We start from the raw sequence: 23839 nt of genomic DNA on the forward strand, positions 1-23839 counted from the left end.
CGATAGCGTAAACAAATGATGGTTGATAGTTTAGCATTTGGTATTTGGGAGGATAACATACGATGTTCTGGGCGTTAACACATTATGAACTGTATGTTGGGATATTAAATTTTATAGGATAGCATACCATAATTTGGACGATAGCGTACGATGTGTAAAGGGATAGCGTAATACATATTTCACGATGGTATACGATATTTTGAAAAATAGCAAAGTATTTCTTTAAAGAAAATGATATTTTGGATGATAGATGTAGACAGGTTTTCTTATCAACATTTTTTTATTTTATTTATTCATCGCGATATACATGTAGTATTTTATACATGAATTTCAAAATACAATATCATTTTCTAAATCATTTCATTGCCTAACGTTTAAATTTCATTGTCTAACGATCAAATATTTTTTAAGTAACAACGTTATATACGTAATTGTTTTTCAAACGTTAAATATAGCCACCAATAAATTATGAATTAGTTTTCAATAAAGTCTATTTCGTAGGTTGACGTCATGGTTTTACGTGATTGATGTTTTGGATCAAGTCGATCATTTTGAAACGCCTGAAGTTTGTGGTGTGTTTTGTGTGAAAAAGTAGAAAATAAATATTTGGGATTTATCTCTTTTGTTTTGAAATCATTCGTAGTTTTGCATAGTCTAAATCCGTAATACTTCCACTCTGGGAATCACATTCATAAATTAGGGTTAGAAAATTATTTGTTTGGCACTCGGATGGTCATATATATAGAATTTCGAAAATCTGATTTTAGGGTAAAATTATAACAAAATAGGCGGTTTATTTTTGCGGGAAAATTTCAATATATCGAAATCGATTTGAATTTTTTTTGATAATTTAATTTTCACCCTTTATTTATTGATAATTTGTTCTTGACGCGTAAATCATGATGATAATGTTTCGGTAAGTGTTACGGGCATGTGACTAAATCGAACGATATTCATTCACAGAGGAGCGCCTTCGGCACCTAGCTCCTTATTATCGAACTGAGTCCTGACAAAGTACGTGGTCAGTTGACCTTTCCCCTTGACGTAGATTTGACCCCGGCATTGGCAGTCGTAGCCGCAATCCATCAGTTTTTTCGCTGTGTCTTCCGTCACCTGGAAATGATGTAATTAATTAAAGGTCATTAGTTTTTAAGTCCCTAAAACCTTATTATATGAATAGAGTTTAGTTTATATTAAAAAGATTTTCCGAAAAACATCCGATTGAAAAGTAATAGTTATTTAATTTATAATTAATTTTCGAAATTTGTGTTTCACCGGCCCTTTGAAGCAACTGTCGGCTCTATCATTGCCACCTGTATTATGAAAAGGCCCCTGTTAATAAAGATGGCCATGAATCTAGCAGATTCTTCGAAAAAAAGCGACTTTAGTGGAGAGCGTGGTGCCATCTATTTATGGCAAAGGAAGTGAAATTCAAAATAGCAAAATAATAACGTCGTCATAGAGCCATTGTAGATAATTATATTTAAACAACTTATACTTTATTTAGTGGGCTTTAATCTAAACTACATATCACATGTAAAAAATATTGTTTAAAATTACTGTAATTTATGTCATTGACCAATTTACAAACGATCCAATCAACGCGAAGGGTACCTATAAGTACCCACCTTTTGGGTCAAAATGTAGCTTAACTATCTTGTTTTGATTATGACGAAAGCGACATCTGTAGAAAAAGAGCTACTTGATGTCGAGCCGACACTTGCTTTAACGCAGTTGCGCCACCTATCGTTAGGTGCGAGAATCGCAAGTACATCGCTTGTTCCCACCTCTCCGCCTCTCCGCCTCTCGATCACTGCTTAATATAATACTAAAGCTGTCCGCTATTGGTTTCTGGCGCTAGGAGTAGGGGAGCTCAGGGAAAATCGGGGGTTGGTTGTGGATCGAATACTCATCTAATGTTTACAAACTATAGATCATTTTATAGATAAATTCGTCCTCTATCTTTCTACCTAGGAAGTTAGAAAAGTCGATTTTTAAAGAAGCCGGTCCTTTAAACAGAAAATGGTCTACAGCTTTTTGCTGTAGAGATTCGTGGTTTTAATTTGGAATCCTTTAAAAGCGTGATAACTAGTTTATGTCAACAAAATTATAAGTAGGCGTGGTCTGAAATATAAGTAGTAGATCTCCGCGCAAGAGCTTGACCCAAAATTGCTATTTTTCTCAAACAAGAGCTGCCATAAGTCTAATAATAATATTCCATAAGTTTGTAAATTTGGGGAATATTTTACTGAGAGCTAGTAACGGAGTGACGTCATCACTAGAGGAGAATCTCCCCCTGGCGAGGCGCTGTCAAAGGCTACGTGTGATGCGTTAGCAAGCGGACGAAGCCCGTAATACAGTCTGTCTTGTGAATAGCTGAGGGGTAAGTCACTCGTAAAATCTTTGAACTCCTGGTTACTGATTTCCACTGATTTCTTGGTGATTTCCAGTGATTCATCGCAATTTCTCCGTGAATTCAGTGATTTTCTTACAGCAAGTGTCGGCTCGACGTAAAGTAGTTCTTTTTTCAACAGATGTCGCTATCGCCGTAATCAAAACAAGTTAGTTAAGCTACATTTTTACCCAAAAGGCGGGTACTTACAGGTACCCCTCGCGTTGATTGGATTGTAAATTGCTTAATGACATAAATTACAGTAATTTTAAACAATATTTTATACATGGGATATATAGTTTAGGTTAAAGCCCACTAAATAAAGTTGTCTAAATATAATACTCTACAAAGGCTCTCTGACGACGTTATCGTTTTGCTATTTTGAATTTAGCTTCCTGTGCCATTAATAGATGGCACCACGCTCTCCACTAAAGTCGCTTTTTTTTCGAAGAATCGGATAGATTCATGGCCATCTCGAATAACAGGGGCCTTTTCATTATACAGGTGGCAATGATAGAGCCGACAGTACTGTTGCTTTAAGCGATTTCCCGTGATTACCTACGATATGTAGACCTGATTATTTAAAGTGACTACCCTCTCGTGCTCTCGTGAATAGCTTTTGCATGTGAATAATTGGAAGTGTAAAAATTTTATACACTTATGGAGCTACTTTATATAAAGACCCCATTAGATTGTCTATCGCGCTGTTGGTGGTAGCTAAATGTAGACCTTTGAGAGTCTTATATACTGACTTGAATGCGTCCGGCCAATCCGCAACTGTCCATCCTGCTGGCCACGTTGACCGTGTTGCCCCAGATGTCGTACTGGGGCTTCTGGGCCCCGACTACCCCGGCGATTACCGGCCCGTGATTGATACCTGTCGACGGGGAACAGAAAAAAAGGTAAGAGAGATAGAAGCCGAGGCTTAACTTTCGCCTTCCACGCGGGGCCATTTTCTCAGAAGCCACTGGTCTCGGGAAACGGGTAATGGCCGTAAAAAAGGTAAGCCTTTGTCGTTCCCCGGTGACGCGTTTTCTGGTGGCGCTGTTGGCTTTTATTTACCGTGCAGTTAATCCCAACTAGACTCGGCGTGCCGTTTATCCCAGGAATAGCTTGTTTCCGATCATCCTACGCTTCCTCAAAAGAGATTAATACCAATTGCCTTTGCTGCCGGGGCTCAAGGGCGCGAACAAAATAACGGACAGGTTTTTTAAGGTCAATAGATAAGGTCATGAATGTATTTATTTATTCTCAGGGAGAATGAATATGTCGAGACGATCGACGGACACGTTGAGGCCCTAACCACGTCACGCTAAGGGGGGGGGGGGAGAAAAGGAGGCGGTCTTATTTTTTGCGTCCTCGCAGCAGCGTTACTCGCGTCGAAAAATGTAATTTTTAAGAACCAATGAGATTGCAGTATTATTTGATTTTATTAAAGCGGAGGAGCATACCGGGGGGCACAACGGGTGGAATTAGAGAAACGCTAAAACTAATCTCAACATATTCATAAATACATTATTGAGGCCCTGTCCTACAAATTAATAATGTTATCTAGCTTGTAGCGCTACCTTGTGTACTAAGTTCGAACTATTTTATCGGTCATCCCCCGATTTTATTATTTTGTAAACAGTCCTTGAGCAGATGTATAAAAATATTTTAATCCTACGATGGCTTCCCTGCATTTCGTGAAACTAGGGTACTTAAGGGACCATATACCGATTTTAGGGTAGATAAGATGTGGGAGCCCTGTATAAGATGGATATTTCTCTCGTAAAAGGTATATAATATACTTCTGATAATACGCATTTGGTTTATTTACCCGAATTAAGTTGAGATGGCCACTGATTAAATAAAAATATCAGTAAAATTATAAATTTCACAAAGATTAGGTTTAATTCAAGATGTTTTCAAAATCTCTTGAATATTTAAATTCATTAAAATACTGTCTAAACAAATTTCCGTCCGTAGAAAAATTCTAAAAAATCCGAAATTACACATATTCTAATAAATTCGATTCATTTTAAATTAAAAAAATTTAATACCACGGAAAAAGGGATATTTTTTAAAAATTGACAATGTGTTAAAATGTTTAAATCCATAGAAAAATATCTAAAATCCCAAAATCTTTAAAAAACGCGTATATTTTTTGAAATTTGAAAATGTGTAAAATATTTCAAAACCATAAAAAATAAATTAAAATATCCACAAATCCAAAAAAAATAACCAATACAAAAATTAACGTAAAATTCCACAAATCTTGCCATATATTTCGAATCCATTTAAAAAAAAACACAAGTCCTTAAAAAAAACATGTACACAATTTGTGAAATTGCAATGGATTTTTGGCATCTTACGAATAATCCACGACCTTATCAAGTTGATAAATGGATTCGAAATATATGGCAAGATTTGTGGAATTTTACGTTAATTTTTGTATTGGTTATTTTTTTTTGGATTTGTGGATATTTTAATTTATTTTTTATGGTTTTGAAATATTTTACACATTTTCAAATTTCAAAAAATATACGCGTTTTTTAAAGATTTTGGGATTTTAGATATTTTTCTATGGACTTGAAATATTTTGGATTTAAACATTTTAACACATTGTCAATTTTTAAAAAATATCCCTTTTTCCGTGGTATTAAATTTTTTTAATTTAAAATGAATCGAATTTATTAGAATATGTGTAATTTCGGATTTTTTAGAATTTTTCTACGGACGGAAATTTGTTTAGACAGTATTTTAATGAATTTAAATATTCAAGAGATTTTGAAAACATCTTGAATTAAACCTAATCTTTGTGAAATTTATAATTTTACTGATATTTTTATTTAATCAGTGGCCATCTCAACTTAATTCGGGTAAATAAACCAAATGCGTATTATCAGAAGTATATTATATACCTTTTACGAGAGAAATATCCATCTTATACAGGGCTCCCACATCTTCTCTACCCTAAAATCGGTATATGGTCCCTTAAGTACCCTAGTTTCACGAAATGCAGGGAAGCCATCGTAGGATTAAAATATTTTTATACATCTGCTCAAGGACTGTTTACAAAATAATAAAATCGGGGGATGACCGATAAAATAGTTCGAACTTAGTACACAAGGTAGCGCTACAAGCTAGATAACATTATTAATTTGTAGGACAGGGCCTCCCTGTTAGGTTGAAAAATTTAAAGAAAATATAAATACCAAGTCAGTCGTGGAATTTAGTTCAAAGAAAAATGTGGTCCCTATTTGGTTCTAATTTTGAAAAAATTTGGGCCTATTTGGTTCTAATTTTGAATTTTTTTGGACCTATTTGGTTCTAATTTTGAAAATGTGGTCCCTATTTGGTTTTAATTTTGAAAAATTTTGGGCCTATTTGGTTCTAATTTTGAATTTTTATGGGCCTATTTGGTTCTAATTTTGAATTTTTTTGGACCTATTTGGTTCTAATTTTGAAAATGTGGTCCCTATTTGGTTCTAATTTTGAAAAATTTTGGGCCTATTTGGTTCTAATTTTGAAAAATTTTGGGCCTATTTGGTTCTAATTTTGAAAAATGTGGTCCCTATTTGGTTCTAATTTTGAAAAATGTGGTCCCTATTTGGTTCTAATTTTGAAAAATTTTGGGCCTATTTGGTTCTAATTTTGAATTTTTTTGGGCCTATTTGGTTCTAATTTTGAAAAATGTGGTCCCTATTTGGTTCTAATTTTGAAAAATGTGGTCCCTATTTGGTTCTAATTTTGAAAAATGTGGTCCCTATTTGGTTCTAATTTTGAAAAATGTGGTCCCTATTTGGTTCTAATTTTGAATTTTTTTGGGCCTATTTGGTTCTAATTTTGAATTTTTTTGGACCTATTTGGTTCTAATTTTGAATTTTTTTGGACCTATTTGGTTCTAATTTTGAAAATGTGGTCCCTATTTGGTTTTAATTTTGAAAAATTTTGGGCCTATTTGGTTCTAATTTTGAATTTTTTTGGGCCTATTTGGTTCTAATTTTGAATTTTTTTGGACCTATTTGGTTCTAATTTTGAAAAATGTGGTCCCTATTTGGTTCTAATTTTGAAAAATGTGGTCCCTATTTGGTTCTAATTTTGAAAAATGTGGTCCCTATTTGGTTCTAATTTTGAAAAATGTGGTCCCTATTTGGTTCTAATTTTGAAAAATTTTGGGCCTATTTGGTTCTAATTTTGAAAATGTGGTCCCTATTTGGTTCTAATTTTGAAAAATGTGGTCCCTATTTGGTTCTAATTTTGAAAAATGTGGTCCCTATTTGGTTCTAATTTTGAAAAATGTGGTCCCTATTTGGTTCTAATTTTGAAAAATGTGGTCCCTATTTGGTTCTAATTTTGAATTTTTTTGGGCCTATTTGGTTCTAATTTTGAATTTTTTTGGACCTATTTGGTTCTAATTTTGAATTTTTTTGGACCTATTTGGTTCTAATTTTGAAAATGTGGTCCCTATTTGGTTTTAATTTTGAAAAATTTTGGGCCTATTTGGTTCTAATTTTGAATTTTTTTGGGCCTATTTGGTTCTAATTTTGAATTTTTTTGGACCTATTTGGTTCTAATTTTGAATTTTTTTGGACCTATTTGGTTCTAATTTTGAAAATGTGGTCCCTATTTGGTTCTAATTTTGAAAAATTTTGGGCCTATTTGGTTCTAATTTTGAAAAATGTGGTCCCTATTTGGTTCTAATTTTGAAAAATTTTGGGCCTATTTGGTTCTAATTTTGAAAAATGTGGTCCCTATTTGGTTCTAATTTTGAAAAATGTGGTCCCTAGTTGGTTCTAATTTTGAAAAATGTGGTCCCTATTTGGTTCTAATTTTGAAAAATGTGGTCCCTATTTGGTTCTAATTTTGAAAAATGTGGTCCCTATTTGGTTCTAATTTTGAAAAATTTTGGGCCTATTTGGTTCTAATTTTGAAAATGTGGTCCCTATTTGGTTCTAATTTTGAAAAATTTTGGGCCTATTTGGTTCTAATTTTGAAAAATGTGGTCCCTATTTGGTTCTAATTTTGAAAAATGTGGTCCCTATTTGGTTCTAATTTTGAAAAATGTGGTCCCTATTTGGTTCTAATTTTGAAAAATGTGGTCCCTATTTGGTTCTAATTTTGAAAAATGTGGTCCCTATTTGGTTCTAATTTTGAAAAATGTGGTCCCTATTTGGTTCTAATTTTGAAAAATTTTGGGCCTATTTGGTTCTAATTTTGAATTTTTTTGGGCCTATTTGGTTCTAATTTTGAAAAATGTGGTCCCTATTTGGTTCTAATTTTGAAAAATGTGGTCCCTATTTGGTTCTAATTTTGAAAAATTTTGGGCCTATTTGGTTCTAATTTTGAATTTTTTTGGGCCTATTTGGTTCTAATTTTGAAAAATGTGGTCCCTATTTGGTTCTAATTTTGAAAAATGTGGTCCCTATTTGGTTCTAATTTTGAAAAATTTTGGGCCTATTTGGTTCTAATTTTGAAAATGTGGTCCCTATTTGGTTTTAATTTTGAAAAATTTTGGGCCTATTTGGTTCTAATTTTGAATTTTTTTGGGCCTATTTGGTTCTAATTTTGAAAAATGTGGTCCCTATTTGGTTCTAATTTTGAAAAATGTGGTCCCTATTTGGTTCTAATTTTGAAAAATTTTGGGCCTATTTGGTTCTAATTTTGAAAAATTTTGGGCCTATTTGGTTCTAATTTTGAATTTTTTTGGACCTATTTGGTTCTAATTTTGAAAATGTGGTCCCTATTTGGTTTTAATTTTGAAAAATTTTGGGCCTATTTGGTTCTAATTTTGAATTTTTTTGGGCCTATTTGGTTCTAATTTTGAAAAATGTGGTCCCTATTTGGTTCTAATTTTGAAAAATGTGGTCCCTATTTGGTTCTAATTTTGAAAAATTTTGGGCCTATTTGGTTCTAATTTTGAAAAATTTTGGGCCTATTTGGTTCTAATTTTGAATTTTTTTGGACCTATTTGGTTCTAATTTTGAAAATGTGGTCCCTATTTGGTTTTAATTTTGAAAAATTTTGGGCCTATTTGGTTCTAATTTTGAATTTTTTTGGGCCTATTTGGTTCTAATTTTGAATTTTTTTGGACCTATTTGGTTCTAATTTTGAATTTGTTTGGACCTATTTGGTTCTAATTTTGAAAATGTGGTCCCTATTTGGTTCTAATTTTGAAAAATTTTGGGCCTATTTGGTTCTAATTTTGAAAAATGTGGTCCCTATTTGGTTCTAATTTTGAAAAATTTTGGGCCTATTTGGTTCTAATTTTGAAAAATGTGGTCCCTATTTGGTTCTAATTTTGAAAAATGTGGTCCCTATTTGGTTCTAATTTTGAAAAATGTGGTCCCTATTTGGTTCTAATTTTGAAAAATGTGGTCCCTATTTGGTTCTAATTTTGAAAAATTTTGGGCCTATTTGGTTCTAATTTTGAAAATGTGGTCCCTATTTGGTTCTAATTTTGAAAAATTTTGGGCCTATTTGGTTCTAATTTTGAATTTTTTTGGGCCTATTTGGTTCTAATTTTGAATTTTTTTGGACCTATTTGGTTCTAATTTTGAATTTTTTTGGACCTATTTGGTTCTAATTTTGAAAATGTGGTCCCTATTTGGTTCTAATTTTGAAAAATTTTTGGCCTATTTGGTTCTAATTTTGAAAAATGTGGTCCCTATTTGGTTCTAATTTTGAAAAATTTTGGGCCTATTTGGTTCTAATTTTGAAAAATGTGGTCCCTATTTGGTTCTAATTTTGAAAAATGTGGTCCCTATTTGGTTCTAATTTTGAAAAATGTGGTCCCTATTTGGTTCTAATTTTGAAAAATGTGGTCCCTATTTGGTTCTAATTTTGAAAAATGTGGTCCCTATTTGGTTGTAATTTTGAAAAATGTGGTCCCTATTTGGTTCTAATTTTGAAAAATGTGGTCCCTATTTGGTTCTAATTTTGAAAAATTTTGGGCCTATTTGGTTCTAATTTTGAAAAATGTGGTCCCTATTTGGTTCTAATTTTGAAAAATGTGGTCCCTATTTGATTCTAATTTTGAAAAATGTGGTCCCTATTTGGTTCTAATTTTGAAAAATTTTGGGCCTATTTGGTTCTAATTTTGAATTTTTTTGGGCCTATTTGGTTCTAATTTTGAAAAATGTGGTCCCTATTTGGTTCTAATTTTGAAAAATGTGGTCCCTATTTGGTTCTAATTTTGAAAAATTTTGGGCCTATTTGGTTCTAATTTTGAATTTTTTTGGGCCTATTTGGTTCTAATTTTGAAAAATGTGGTCCCTATTTGGTTCTAATTTTGAAAAATGTGGTCCCTATTTGGTTCTAATTTTGAAAAATTTTGGGCCTATTTGGTTCTAATTTTGAATTTTTTTGGGCCTATTTGGTTCTAATTTTGAATTTTTTTGGACCTATTTGGTTCTAATTTTGAATTTTTTTGGACCTATTTGGTTCTAATTTTGAAAATGTGGTCCCTATTTGGTTCTAATTTTGAATTTTTTTGGACCTATTTGGTTCTAATTTTGAAAATGTGGTCCCTATTTGGTTCTAATTTTGAAAAATTTTGGGCCTATTTGGTTCTAATTTTGAAAAATGTGGTCCCTATTTGGTTCTAATTTTGAAAAATTTTGGGCCTATTTGGTTCTAATTTTGAATTTTTTTGGGCCTATTTGGTTCTAATTTTGAAAAATGTGGTCCCTATTTGGTTCTAATTTTGAATTTTTTTGGGCCTATTTGGTTCTAATTTTGAAAAATGTGGTCCCTATTTGGTTCTAATTTTGAAAAATGTGGTCCCTATTTGGTTCTAATTTTGAATTTTTTTGGACCTATTTGGTTCTAATTTTGAAAATGTGGTCCCTATTTGGTTTTAATTTTGAAAAATTTTGGGCCTATTTGGTTCTAATTTTGAATTTTTTTGGGCCTATTTGGTTCTAATTTTGAATTTTTTTGGACCTATTTGGTTCTAATTTTGAATTTTTTTGGACCTATTTGGTTCTAATTTTGAAAATGTGGTCCCTATTTGGTTCTAATTTTGAAAAATTTTGGGCCTATTTGGTTCTAATTTTGAAAAATGTGGTCCCTATTTGGTTCTAATTTTGAAAAATGTGGTCCCTATTTGGTTCTAATTTTGAAAAATTTTGGGCCTATTTGGTTCTAATTTTGAATTTTTTTGGGCCTATTTGGTTCTAATTTTGAATTTTTTTGGACCTATTTGGTTCTAATTTTGAAAAATGTGGTCCCTATTTGGTTCTAATTTTGAAAAATTTTGGGCCTATTTGGTTCTAATTTTGAATTTTTTTGGGCCTATTTGGTTCTAATTTTGAATTTTTTTGGACCTATTTGGTTCTAATTTTGAATTTTTTTGGGCCTATTTGGTTCTAATTTTGAAAATGTGGTCCCTATTTGGTTTTAATTTTGAAAAATTTTGGGCCTATTTGGTTCTAATTTTGAATTTTTTTGGACCTATTTGGTTCTAATTTTGAAAATGTGGTCCCTATTTGGTTCTAATTTTGAAAAATTTTGGGCCTATTTGGTTCTAATTTTGAATTTTTTTGGGCCTATTTGGTTCTAATTTTGAATTTTTTTGGACCTATTTGGTTCTAATTTTGAATTTTTTTGGACCTATTTGGTTCTAATTTTGAAAATGTGGTCCCTATTTGGTTTTAATTTTGAAAAATTTTGGGCCTATTTGGTTCTAATTTTGAATTTTTTTGGGCCTATTTGGTTCTAATTTTGAATTTTTTTGGACCTATTTGGTTCTAATTTTGAATTTTTTTGGACCTATTTGGTTCTAATTTTGAAAATGTGGTCCCTATTTGGTTCTAATTTTGAAAAATTTTGGGCCTATTTGGTTCTAATTTTGAAAAATGTGGTCCCTATTTGGTTCTAATTTTGAAAAATGTGGTCCCTATTTGGTTCTAATTTTGAAAAATTTTGGGCCTATTTGGTTCTAATTTAGAATTTTTTTGGGCCTATTTGGTTCTAATTTTGAATTTTTTTGGACCTATTTGGTTCTAATTTTGAAAAATGTGGTCCCTATTTGGTTCTAATTTTGAAAAATTTTGGGCCTATTTGGTTCTAATTTTGAATTTTTTTGGGCCTATTTGGTTCTAATTTTGAATTTTTTTGGGCCTATTTGGTTCTAATTTTGAAAAATGTGGTCCCTATTTGGTTCTAATTTTGAAAAATTTTGGGCCTATTTGGTTCTAATTTTGAATTTTTTTGGGCCTATTTGGTTCTAATTTTGAATTTTTTTGGACCTATTTGGTTCTAATTTTGAATTTTTTTGGACCTATTTGGTTCTAATTTTGAAAATGTGGTCCCTATTTGGTTCTAATTTTGAAAAATTTTTGGCCTATTTGGTTCTAATTTTGAAAAATGTGGTCCCTATTTGGTTCTAATTTTGAAAAATTTTGGGCCTATTTGGTTCTAATTTTGAAAAATGTGGTCCCTATTTGGTTCTAATTTTGAAAAATGTGGTCCCTATTTGGTTCTAATTTTGAAAAATGTGGTCCCTATTTGGTTCTAATTTTGAAAAATGTGGTCCCTATTTGGTTCTAATTTTGAAAAATGTGGTCCCTATTTGGTTGTAATTTTGAAAAATGTGGTCCCTATTTGGTTCTAATTTTGAAAAATGTGGTCCCTATTTGGTTCTAATTTTGAAAAATTTTGGGCCTATTTGGTTCTAATTTTGAAAAATGTGGTCCCTATTTGGTTCTAATTTTGAAAAATGTGGTCCCTATTTGATTCTAATTTTGAAAAATGTGGTCCCTATTTGGTTCTAATTTTGAAAAATTTTGGGCCTATTTGGTTCTAATTTTGAATTTTTTTGGGCCTATTTGGTTCTAATTTTGAAAAATGTGGTCCCTATTTGGTTCTAATTTTGAAAAATGTGGTCCCTATTTGGTTCTAATTTTGAAAAATTTTGGGCCTATTTGGTTCTAATTTTGAATTTTTTTGGGCCTATTTGGTTCTAATTTTGAAAAATGTGGTCCCTATTTGGTTCTAATTTTGAAAAATGTGGTCCCTATTTGGTTCTAATTTTGAAAAATTTTGGGCCTATTTGGTTCTAATTTTGAATTTTTTTGGGCCTATTTGGTTCTAATTTTGAATTTTTTTGGACCTATTTGGTTCTAATTTTGAATTTTTTTGGACCTATTTGGTTCTAATTTTGAAAATGTGGTCCCTATTTGGTTCTAATTTTGAATTTTTTTGGACCTATTTGGTTCTAATTTTGAAAATGTGGTCCCTATTTGGTTCTAATTTTGAAAAATTTTGGGCCTATTTGGTTCTAATTTTGAAAAATGTGGTCCCTATTTGGTTCTAATTTTGAAAAATTTTGGGCCTATTTGGTTCTAATTTTGAATTTTTTTGGGCCTATTTGGTTCTAATTTTGAAAAATGTGGTCCCTATTTGGTTCTAATTTTGAATTTTTTTGGGCCTATTTGGTTCTAATTTTGAAAAATGTGGTCCCTATTTGGTTCTAATTTTGAAAAATGTGGTCCCTATTTGGTTCTAATTTTGAATTTTTTTGGACCTATTTGGTTCTAATTTTGAAAATGTGGTCCCTATTTGGTTTTAATTTTGAAAAATTTTGGGCCTATTTGGTTCTAATTTTGAATTTTTTTGGGCCTATTTGGTTCTAATTTTGAATTTTTTTGGACCTATTTGGTTCTAATTTTGAATTTTTTTGGACCTATTTGGTTCTAATTTTGAAAATGTGGTCCCTATTTGGTTCTAATTTTGAAAAATTTTGGGCCTATTTGGTTCTAATTTTGAAAAATGTGGTCCCTATTTGGTTCTAATTTTGAAAAATGTGGTCCCTATTTGGTTCTAATTTTGAAAAATTTTGGGCCTATTTGGTTCTAATTTTGAATTTTTTTGGGCCTATTTGGTTCTAATTTTGAATTTTTTTGGACCTATTTGGTTCTAATTTTGAAAAATGTGGTCCCTATTTGGTTCTAATTTTGAAAAATTTTGGGCCTATTTGGTTCTAATTTTGAATTTTTTTGGGCCTATTTGGTTCTAATTTTGAATTTTTTTGGACCTATTTGGTTCTAATTTTGAATTTTTTTGGGCCTATTTGGTTCTAATTTTGAAAATGTGGTCCCTATTTGGTTTTAATTTTGAAAAATTTTGGGCCTATTTGGTTCTAATTTTGAATTTTTTTGGACCTATTTGGTTCTAATTTTGAAAATGTGGTCCCTATTTGGTTCTAATTTTGAAAAATTTTGGGCCTATTTGGTTCTAATTTTGAATTTTTTTGGGCCTATTTGGTTCTAATTTTGAATTTTTTTGGACCTATTTGGTTCTAATTTTGAATTTTTTTGGACCTATTTGGTTCTAATTTTGAAAATGTGGTCCCTATTTGGTTTTAATTTTGAAAAATTTTGGGCCTATTTGGTTCTAATTTTGAATTTTTTTGGGCCTATTTGGTTCTAATTTTGAATTTTTTTGGACCTATTTGGTTCTAATTTTGAATTTTTTTGGACCTATTTGGTTCTAATTTTGAAAATGTGGTCCCTATTTGGTTCTAATTTTGAAAAATTTTGGGCCTATTTGGTTCTAATTTTGAAAAATGTGGTCCCTATTTGGTTCTAATTTTGAAAAATGTGGTCCCTATTTGGTTCTAATTTTGAAAAATTTTGGGCCTATTTGGTTCTAATTTAGAATTTTTTTGGGCCTATTTGGTTCTAATTTTGAATTTTTTTGGACCTATTTGGTTCTAATTTTGAAAAATGTGGTCCCTATTTGGTTCTAATTTTGAAAAATTTTGGGCCTATTTGGTTCTAATTTTGAATTTTTTTGGGCCTATTTGGTTCTAATTTTGAATTTTTTTGGGCCTATTTGGTTCTAATTTTGAAAAATGTGGTCCCTATTTGGTTCTAATTTTGAAAAATTTTGGGCCTATTTGGTTCTAATTTTGAATTTTTTTGGGCCTATTTGGTTCTAATTTTGAATTTTTTTGGACCTATTTGGTTCTAATTTTGAATTTTTTTGGACCTATTTGGTTCTAATTTTGAAAATGTGGTCCCTATTTGGTTTTAATTTTGAAAAATGTGGTTCCTATTTGGTTCTAATTTTGAATTTTTTTTGACCTATTTGGTTCCCATTCTGAAAATTTATGTCCCTATTTCGTTACAATTTTGAATTATTTTGTCCCTACTTGATTCTAATTTTGAAAATGTTGTCCCTATTTAGTTCCAATTTCGAAAATTTTGGTCCCTATTTGGTTCCCAATTTGAAAATGTTGTCCCTATTTGGTTCCAATTTTAAATTTTTTGTACCTATTTTACTATTTTTATTGCAAAAAGTACCTATTTTACTCTATTTTTATTGCAAAAAGTACCTATTATCTAAAACTAACTCTTTGTTGGCCTAAAAAAAATTAAAATTAGGTAGTAGCCCGTAAATGTGAAGACACATTTAACTTAGGATACTTCTCTCTTACGATTTACATCATATACTTCTGGTATCATTTAAAAGCGGTTTCTCGATTAGAAACGTTTTCTAAGGTTGCATCTCGGTAAAGAAGACTTTATTTTAGGAAAGGACTATATATATTGGCGTGTATGCCCCCCCTGGCGGCTATTTTCCGCGTTCCGGATGGGAGATTGATAAGAGGTGGTACGAACCTACTCGCAATCGAAATCTCTGGAAAGACTCTCGATTGATTTGATCCAACAGCGCCATCAGCGAAACGGCGAACTCCACCAGGGACACCACGTTGTGATCCTCTCGAGTCTTGTCCTTTTCATTTCCCGCCGGTAGATGCCGCCAGCCACGCCAGAATAAACGCCAATAACAATCGGAAGCAACGGGGAAGATAAAAAGACGACTCAAAGTTAGTTTCGCTTGATTCGGGAAGAAGCCGACGTATAGGCTGAGAAAACAAACTACGGCTTGTTTTTTAGTGTTTGCTAAGATAGTATAGGTATCGCTTCTTTATCGCTGATGTGTAGGGCGAAGGTAATGAACTTTACCCTCCGAGATATAGTTTTGTTTTGACTGAGCGAGTTTATGTCTCGAATATTTGACCGCGAGTATAGCCTCACAGAGAGCTAAGTGTCTTACCCCTTAATGGCCGAAAGGGGAAAATATTACGGGAGGAAAGACGAAGGGGCGTGGTTTTTGATCGGAAGGGCGTATTTTGTTTCGGATGGGCGTTGGTTTTTTGGTTGGAAAGGCGTGTTTTGGTCGGAGGGGCGTTGGTTTTTTGGTCGGAAAGGCGTGTTTTGGTCGGAGGGGCGTTGGTTTTTGGTCGGAAAGGCGTGTTTTGGTCGGAGGGGCGTTGGTTTTTTGGTCGGAAAGGCGTGTTTTGGTCGGAGGGGCGTTGGTTTTTTGGTCGGAGGGGCGTTGGTTTTTTGGTCGGAAAGGCGTGTTTTGGTCGGAGGGGCATTGGTTTTTTGGTCGGAAAGGCGTGTTTTGGTCGGTGGGACGCTGGTTTTTTGGTCGAAGGGCGTGTTTTGGTCGGAGGGGCGTTGGTTTTTTTTGGTCGGAGGGGCGTTGGTTTTTGGTCGGAGGGGTGTTTTTTTTGGTCGGAAGCGCGTTGGTTTTTTTGGTCGGAAGGGAGTGGTTTTGGTCGGAGGGGCGTTGGTTTTTGGTCGGAGGGGTGTTTTTTTTGGTCGGAAGCGCGTTGGTTTTTTTGGTCGGAAGGGAATGGTTTTGGTCGGAGGGGCGTTGGTTTTTGGTCGGAAGGGAGTGGTTTTGGTCGGAGGGGCGTTGGTTTTTGGTCGGAAGGGAGTGGTTTTGGTCGGAGGGGCGTTGGTTTTTGGTCGGAAGGGAGTGGTTTTTTGGTCAGAAGGGAGTGGTTTTGGTCGGAAGGGTGTTGGTTTTTGGTCGGAAGGGAGTGGTTTTGGTCGGAAGGGTGTTGGTTTTTGGTCGGAAGCGCGTTGGTTTTTCTTCCGGAAGTCAAGAGGCGAACGGAGTACTGTCCGAAATATTATCCGTTCACTCGAATCCGTTCTTGGTTGTCGTGATAATTAAGAACCGTTTTGTCAGTGACGGATGGGACAGAGTTGTCTCTCTCGCTAATTACATCCGCTCTTGGTCGGCTCTAATGAGGCTGGCCATATTAATTAATGGTTGAGCTACTCACTGGGGAGTTTGGGAGCCCAGCACTTCAGAGTCCAACGGCAAGCCATTATTCTGAGTGTACATGTGCTCAAACTATAGCGTCTGTTTTCATAATTTCCGCAAGATATTCCCCACATACACGGGAAGAGAATCCTGGCCCCTTATCGGCCCAAAGGGGGAGAGATTACACGAGGAAAGGAAGAGGGGCGTGGTTTATATTCCGGGAATCATGAGGCGAACCGGTTGCTGCCCACATTTTCTGTTCACCTAAGTAATATAGATCTAATGTGGACGGTGGATGTGGCAAGATATGTTTAACATACCCCAAGATGGACTTGCACACTAACTATTAGTGTAATCACAGACCACCTACCCTAAGAAGAACTTGCACACTAACTATTGGTGTAATCACAGACCACCTACCCTAAGAAGAACTCGCACACTAACTATTGGTGTAATCACAGACCACCTACCCTAAGAAGAACTCGCACACTAACTATTAGTGTAATCACAGACCACCTACCCCAAGAAGGACTCGCACACTAACTATTAGTGTAATCACAGACCACCTACCCCAAGAAGGACTCGCACACTAACTATTAATGTAATCACAGACCACCTACCCCAAGAAGGACTCGCACACTAACTATTAGTGTAATCACAGACCACCTACCCCAAGAAGGACTCGCATCAACCTCGAAAAAAAGGTGTATTAAGAGTGATGCGGCTTTCTTACAGAAAATAGCGCGTGAAAATTCTTAATTTACGAAATTTAAATAAAAAGGTCGTGCCCGAGCCAGCTCCTGCGATACATTTTATATTATCGCGAGTACTCGTACATTTAAAACTGCCTCTACTTGCCGTGAGATAGCGCGCTCTTAAAAAAGCCGCATTGCATTGGGGTGATGAAAGAAATTGATATTACTACCAGCGATACATGTCCCTCTTGGGGTATGTGGTCTTTGGTTTAACCAACTGATTCGAAAAGTTACTAAAACTTGATTTTATTACATTTAAATAAACAAAAGCGTTTATGTTGTACATAAAGAAAATATTTTGAAGGTGCCCATTTTCACGCGATTTACAGACTTTGCACTCAAAAATCAATTTATATTAAAACCATTTAAATAAATGAAATGTTTCTTAAATTCAGGGAATTAAATTTCTTTAGAGAAGCTAGATAAAAATAAATTACACCTCAAATTTGATATAACGCCACAGTTTGCAATTTCCAATAGAAGATCCTGACTCTAAAAGTGTAAAATTGTATGTTGCCTAGACAACAGGGTTCATACGGCTGAACTTACAATTGTTAGTGGCCAGAATGGTCGAACTAAAATGCTAGAATTAAATTGGAGACATTTTCCGTGCACGGGCCTTTATAATAACGTAGGCAACGTTTCGAGTATTGCTTTTCGTAAGAGCTCTGTCTTCAGTTGAGGGTGCAATAAAATTGCTCTTGTTTCTTCCGTGAAAGTGACTTAGTGGAGAGGGAAGCAAAGCTGAACGATTCGAAAAGCTTTCGAGTTGCTCGTTATTACACTTTAAAGATCGTGAAAAGGGTAGGTACACTTTGCCAAGTTGATGAGAACTATGGCAAGAATAGCGAAGCTTACCTTGTTCTCATCAACTTGACGCTTTAAGATTACACTGGGCTTAAGAACGAATGGTTTCGTGGTGATAATGTTTTCGAGGATGCTTTTTTCAAATTGTATCACGCCCTCTAGTATCGTTTTCCATTTCCCTTACTTAATTTGAAGAATAGTTCACGAAGTCATTAACGAACGAGTGGGGCTATTTCAATATCTTTGCGTATGTTTAGTGGCCCTAATATTATTTCTGTAGTACCGTCCAATCACTTCATCGTCGTGCATCCTGGTTTATCACAAAACCTAATAAACGATTTTTTTTCAGTCAAACTATCCGCCTAATTAGGTGTATAACTATTATCATGGAAACCTGGTTAGATCCAAACGAAACTAGCTAGTTAGTGGATTTGAACTGTCGTGTTTCGTAAACTAGTTATATTACTAGTAAACTTTGTTAGTCTCCTCAGCTACGCGAAAACGTATGGTGTATATGATTGATAAAATCCAAGGTTCGTAAAGAAAAGCCTATAAGTTGGATAAAACCATTGTGTTGGGAATAAATAGAGGTACACCTAAATCTGGCTGGCGCGGGACCAATTTCGTTCAATAAGGAGACTTTATCAACTTTATCGTTCTACCATGGCGGCATCTGTCTCTAGTGGTGGCAACTATATTGCAATAGAATGTTTTCGCGAATCTGATGCGAAATTGAAATGTATGATTTCTCGTAACAAACAAACCTTTGAAGTTGTTTAAAAATAATTTTATTCTGTCAACACGATCCTTTTTAACTCAAGTTACGGTGAGTTAGCTAATAATTATTTATTTTTAGCCATATAACTTTACAAAATATAGATGGCGCTACCGCCTAATTATAAAGATGAATTTCGTACAGTCTTATCAGAACAGGTCCCGCGTAACCATGGCAACCGAAATCGTAATTGTAATTCTAGCAGTATTATTCCCAATTCAATGGATAAAACCAACACTTTCTAGCTTATGTGATAAAGCAGAACACACGAAGACGAAAACATGATTGAACGACACTATTGCCACGCGTAGAAATCCCATCGAACTGCTGTCCATGGTTACAATATCTTCGTCGTGTACCCTGCTGTAGCGACCAAATACTAGAAGACCATACTTCTAGTAATACCGTTACTTTTGCTTAAATGTATAACTTTGAATTTTAGTGGGAGACGTTGGTTGAATAAATGATTCGATATTCAAACGTTTGCAAAATACGAATTCTAGATTTATAATTCCGTCTATATTTTTGAGCGTTGCCCTACGTGCCGATGGCAGACGTCGAAGCAGACGCCTCTTACATCGTTCCTCAATCTTCGTTATCTTCCCATAAATCCGGAAGTTATCAAACAGCCCAGTCACGTAATATATCAAGTGAAAAGCTGAGATTTTTATTGGTTTTGAGCCCGAGTAAAATAATCTAGGTCAACGCGGAAGCTTTAGCCTAAATTTCCCAAACAGTTAATCGATTAATTTTCAAAAGACGAAGAATAATCGAATACAAAAAGAGAGATGTTAAAATACCGTCTGCTTCTGAATAGGAAATGCCCGCGTAAAAGCGCCATCTGAATTCAGCTGCTGTCACAATGAAATGCGTGTGATGGAGGTATTTTTGGGAAAGTGGACCTAAGATACGTTCGCATTATTTTTGTCGTGCAATTTATCGCGTAGTTTGGTTGTGATTTGTCCAACCTTTGCAGTTGCAATTTGATTCGATCCAAGATGCGAATTATTTTTACAACTTCGAGAAAATCGTATCTCTCCAAATCAACCAATAATTATTAATAAGAGATAATCAAAACGAAAAGCACAATTTTTCTGGGCTTTTTTTATATTATAATCAGTGCCATCTGTTGAGTAATCTTGAATCTTTGTCGAGATAAGTGTTATCACAATAGTACGCGAGTTATTTTGGTTGAAATTGGAGTAGAAAATTGTACGACAAAGTTGCACGAGCAAATTAGTCGACCAAGTTGCACAATGAAATTGGACGACAAAGTTGCACGATAATACTGGTCGACAAAGTTGCACGATAATACTGGTCGACAAAAGTTGCACGATAATACTGGTCGACAAAAGTTGCACGATAATACTGGTCGACCAAGTTGCACGATAATACTGGTCGACAAAATTGTCCGACCAAGTTGCACGAAAAAATTGGCTGATAAAGTTGCACGAAAAAATTGGCCGACCGAGTTGCACGAAAAATTGGCTGTTAAAGTTGCACGAAAAAATTGGCTGTTAAAGTTGCACGAAAAAATTGGCTGATAAAGTTGCACGAAACATTTGGCTGATAAAGTTGCACGAAACATTTATCTGATAAAGTTGCACGAAACATGTGGCCGACCAAGTTGCACGACAAAATTGGCTGATAAAGTTGCACGAAACATTTGGCTGATAAAGTTGCACGAAACATTTATCTGATAAAGTTGCACGAAACATGTGGCCGACCAAGTTGCACGACAAAATTGGCTGATAAAGTTGCACGAAACATGTGGCCGAAAAAATTGCATGAAAAAATTGGCCGACAAATTTCCACGAAATATTTTGCCGACCAAGTTGCACGACAAAATTGAGCGACCAAAATCTCGGTAGTGCGAACATGGCTTTCTGTCCGCTAACCCAAAATACGGGCTTTCCAGTCTATCTCATTGTGAATGGGTCCCAGGAATACGATAGGTTTATAGAGGAATTGGTTTATGCGCTTCGAAAGGGCATTGAAAAGCCGTCTGAAGGCGGAATAGGCGCGGGAAATCGGAATCTGGTCGGAAGTGCGCCTGAAGAGCCAGTCACTCCTCGACCAGGCGTTCCTTTATGCCGAATTCTGTTTGGGAAAACGTCTTTCCCCTTATCTAAGGTTGCGCCCGAAATGTAGTTAGGATGGAGCGCGACGTCACGCGAAAGCTGCTTACATCTTTCCCCATTTTCGTTCCACACGACGGTGACGTTTGACACCGAGTCTTTTACAACGAGGATTTTTAAGTTCGCGCGAAATGAATGAAATCTTAGACTGTCCATTCCGTAATAGACTATTTTGGGATGTAATTTAAGTAACATTAGCTCGCTCGCAGTTCCCTAAAACCTGTACTTTTAAGTAACTATTTTCAAGGTTTATGTTAACGTTTAAATCTTCTAGGAAATTTCATCGAAAGCAATATTAAGTTACTAAGTGGTTGTTAACCAATTTCTATTATCGTCGGATCAAATCAGGTTTCCAAATTACCGATTAGATAGTTCAGCGCGTAGCACTTGCTTTACAACGTTTTTGATAAACCAGGGTACACGAAGAATAAAACAAATTATTAGACGATACTACAGCATTTATAAAAAGCATACGCGGGACTACAATCCGCGCTTACTACTTCGTCGTCATGTACCCGGCTGTAGCAAAAAAATACAGAAGCCCTCTTTAAAGAATAAGAGCTCGTTTGGAATATACTTCGTTGTCGTGTATCCTGCTTAATCAAAAAATGCAAGAATACAATCCTGAATAATACCAGTGGTTTTTCCAAGAGTTGTGTTAACTACTTGGCATAAACTAGTATTAAAACCGTTTTCAATAACTAGTTATAAAGACACTATTGAACCGTTATAGCTTTGGACCAATCTCGCAAGAACAGTGAAAAATAAGTTATAATTTCCTTTTGAAAATAAAAAGTAAAGTTCTGTAGATAGTGATCGATTGCTCTCGATATATCGTCCTTACCTTTCTTGGGTCCTTTTGCAACTGAGCAGCGTTAAAAATAGAAGAAAATTGGTTATGTAAGAGCATATACAATTTGGAAAGCTTAGATCAATTTCTTCGCTATATAATATAGATTAAGTTGTAAGAAGCGTATAAAATATCTCGAGAAGTATCCATTTAGGCTATAAAAATGAAACACGTATTTTTTAGAAATATTTATAAAACAACTCTATAAGCTTTAGAGTTCCATGAGAGCCTTTTCACAAATAACGTAACACCAAACACACCATCCCCTTGTAACTAACAAGGAGACGACCCGAGGTGATAATCACCGATTTTGTTCAAACTCGGGTAACCTCTATGTAACTTGAAATACCTGCTAGGGAAAAGTTGCCATGTCAACCGAAAACCTTTTTGACAACATATTTTGGAATTATTTCCATTGAAAATAACATGGGAATCTGAAGGATTTTAAGGGTCCAAATTACATTTAAACTTGATTAAATTTAATTTTTAAAATAAATTTAATTTTTTTTTAATGTTGTTGAAATTTTCAAAATATTTCATTTTTTAAAAGATTTCACATGGGGGAGCCTTAAAATCCTTCAGATTCCCATGTTATTTTCAATGGAAAAATCCCAAATCATGTTGTCAAAACCGTTTTCGGTTGCCATGGCAAAACGAAAGCCCGTCGCAACTTTTCTCTTACAGGTTTTTTAAGGTACATGGAGGCAGAGATGGGCACTTTCTGCTCACTCATGACCGATGATCAGTATCTGTTCACCGATATTCGATCACTATTGAAAAGAACCATTCGTTTCGAAACTTCGGGAAAGTTTATTTTTGAATGAATGGCTACAAGTTGCGCGAGTTCACAACTGTTTGCCGAAAATTATTTCATCATGTGATATTTAAAATTCAGAAATATCGAGAATTATTTTTTTAAATGTTTTTAGGGAAATCAAATAAGAAAAAAAAAATACCTTCGATCACTTTTTAAATTACTACTGAGATTGAATATTGGTTGAATCGTGAATGGAGTTCACGCCGAGAACATATCAAAGAATTTCAAGGTTCAAAAATACCGTTGTTATCTATCAATTATTATTGTTTGCTCATATAAAAAGGACGGTAAAATATTATCATTATTTCTTTTAATTACTTTTATCTGTATTAGTTAACCATAAAATCGTTTTTTGAGTGAATAAAAAATAAACAAAAAAATATATACCGGGAAATTGTTTGAAACCATTATCATCGTTTTATGTACAATCACTTGGTAAATAACTTTTAGCTCTTTAAAAATAAATGGGTTTAATGTAGCTTTACCTTTTCACGTATGCTCAGATAGCGACGGAAATCGAATACTTGTCAGTTACTTTGTCACGATGGAAGACGAAGGTTCACAACCAGAGCCAGAACCAATAAATCATCGACATGAAACGATAGTTAAATGCCCCTCTTTTATTAAGAAGTTTAACTCTGGGGGTTTCGGCAAGTTAAATTCATTTTATGTTTACAACGGATCAATACCTATTGCTGGTACCAATATCCCGGGTACAAACAAAATATTGACGTGTAAGCTCTGTAATGAAGAAAAGAGAGGAGATGGGGTCGGAAATTTTGCACGACACTTGAAGGTACGTACGTTACTACTAATGAAAAACCCTTTACGGAAAGTACGACGAAATCACGGCCGCAATTACTGAAAGCTAGTTTTCATTAGGGCAAAAAAAAACGGCACGACGGATTAATTTGTAACAGGTCCAATGGAGAACGCCAGGGACGTCCGAACAGGGGTGGAAGGAGGGGCTCAATCCCTTCCGGTCATGAAGTCTGGGGGCGGAGCCCTCCCCAGATTTAATTTTCATTACTTTACCTGTTATAACAATCTGTTTATAAATCGCATATATAGAAAACATTCTAGATAACCAATGATTACAGTTGCATTTACCTAAGGTCATAAGTGGCATAACTACCCGAAGTGTGCCAATAGGAGCGTTTCCAATAGAAAATCTTCAATGAGAGCTTGTTCTACATAGACCAAAGAAACTTAGGACTTGTGAATTCCATATAATATGGTCTTTGTAATGCTCG

The 23839-nt window shown here is 34.4% G+C and overlaps 1 protein-coding gene across 5 annotated transcripts in view; it reads right to left on the bottom strand.

Annotated features, from left to right (window-relative positions):
• Positions 1-302: 302 nt before the first annotated feature.
• Positions 303-23839, bottom strand: part of Ac76E (adenylate cyclase type 2 Ac76E) — a 266968-nt gene continuing 243431 nt past the window's right edge. For 4 of the 5 annotated variants that reach the window (XM_090169106.1, XM_090169108.1, XM_090169105.1 and 1 more), the window contains 4 exons: positions 21764-21784; positions 15001-15115; positions 3145-3269; positions 303-1113 (listed from right to left, as the gene is read on the bottom strand). In XM_090169106.1, the coding sequence (XP_090025232.1) occupies positions 958-1113; positions 3145-3269; positions 15001-15115; positions 21764-21784 (417 nt within the window). In that variant the 3' untranslated portion in view covers positions 303-957. The remainder of the gene's footprint in view (positions 1114-3144; positions 3270-15000; positions 15116-21763; positions 21785-23839) is intronic. The other variant, XM_090169107.1, reaches the window with a different exon arrangement.

This window comes from Leiobunum rupestre, chromosome 3, assembly GCF_980474605.1.
Source record: "Leiobunum rupestre chromosome 3, qqLeiRupe1.1.hap1, whole genome shotgun sequence".
NCBI lineage: Eukaryota > Metazoa > Arthropoda > Arachnida > Opiliones > Sclerosomatidae > Leiobunum > Leiobunum rupestre.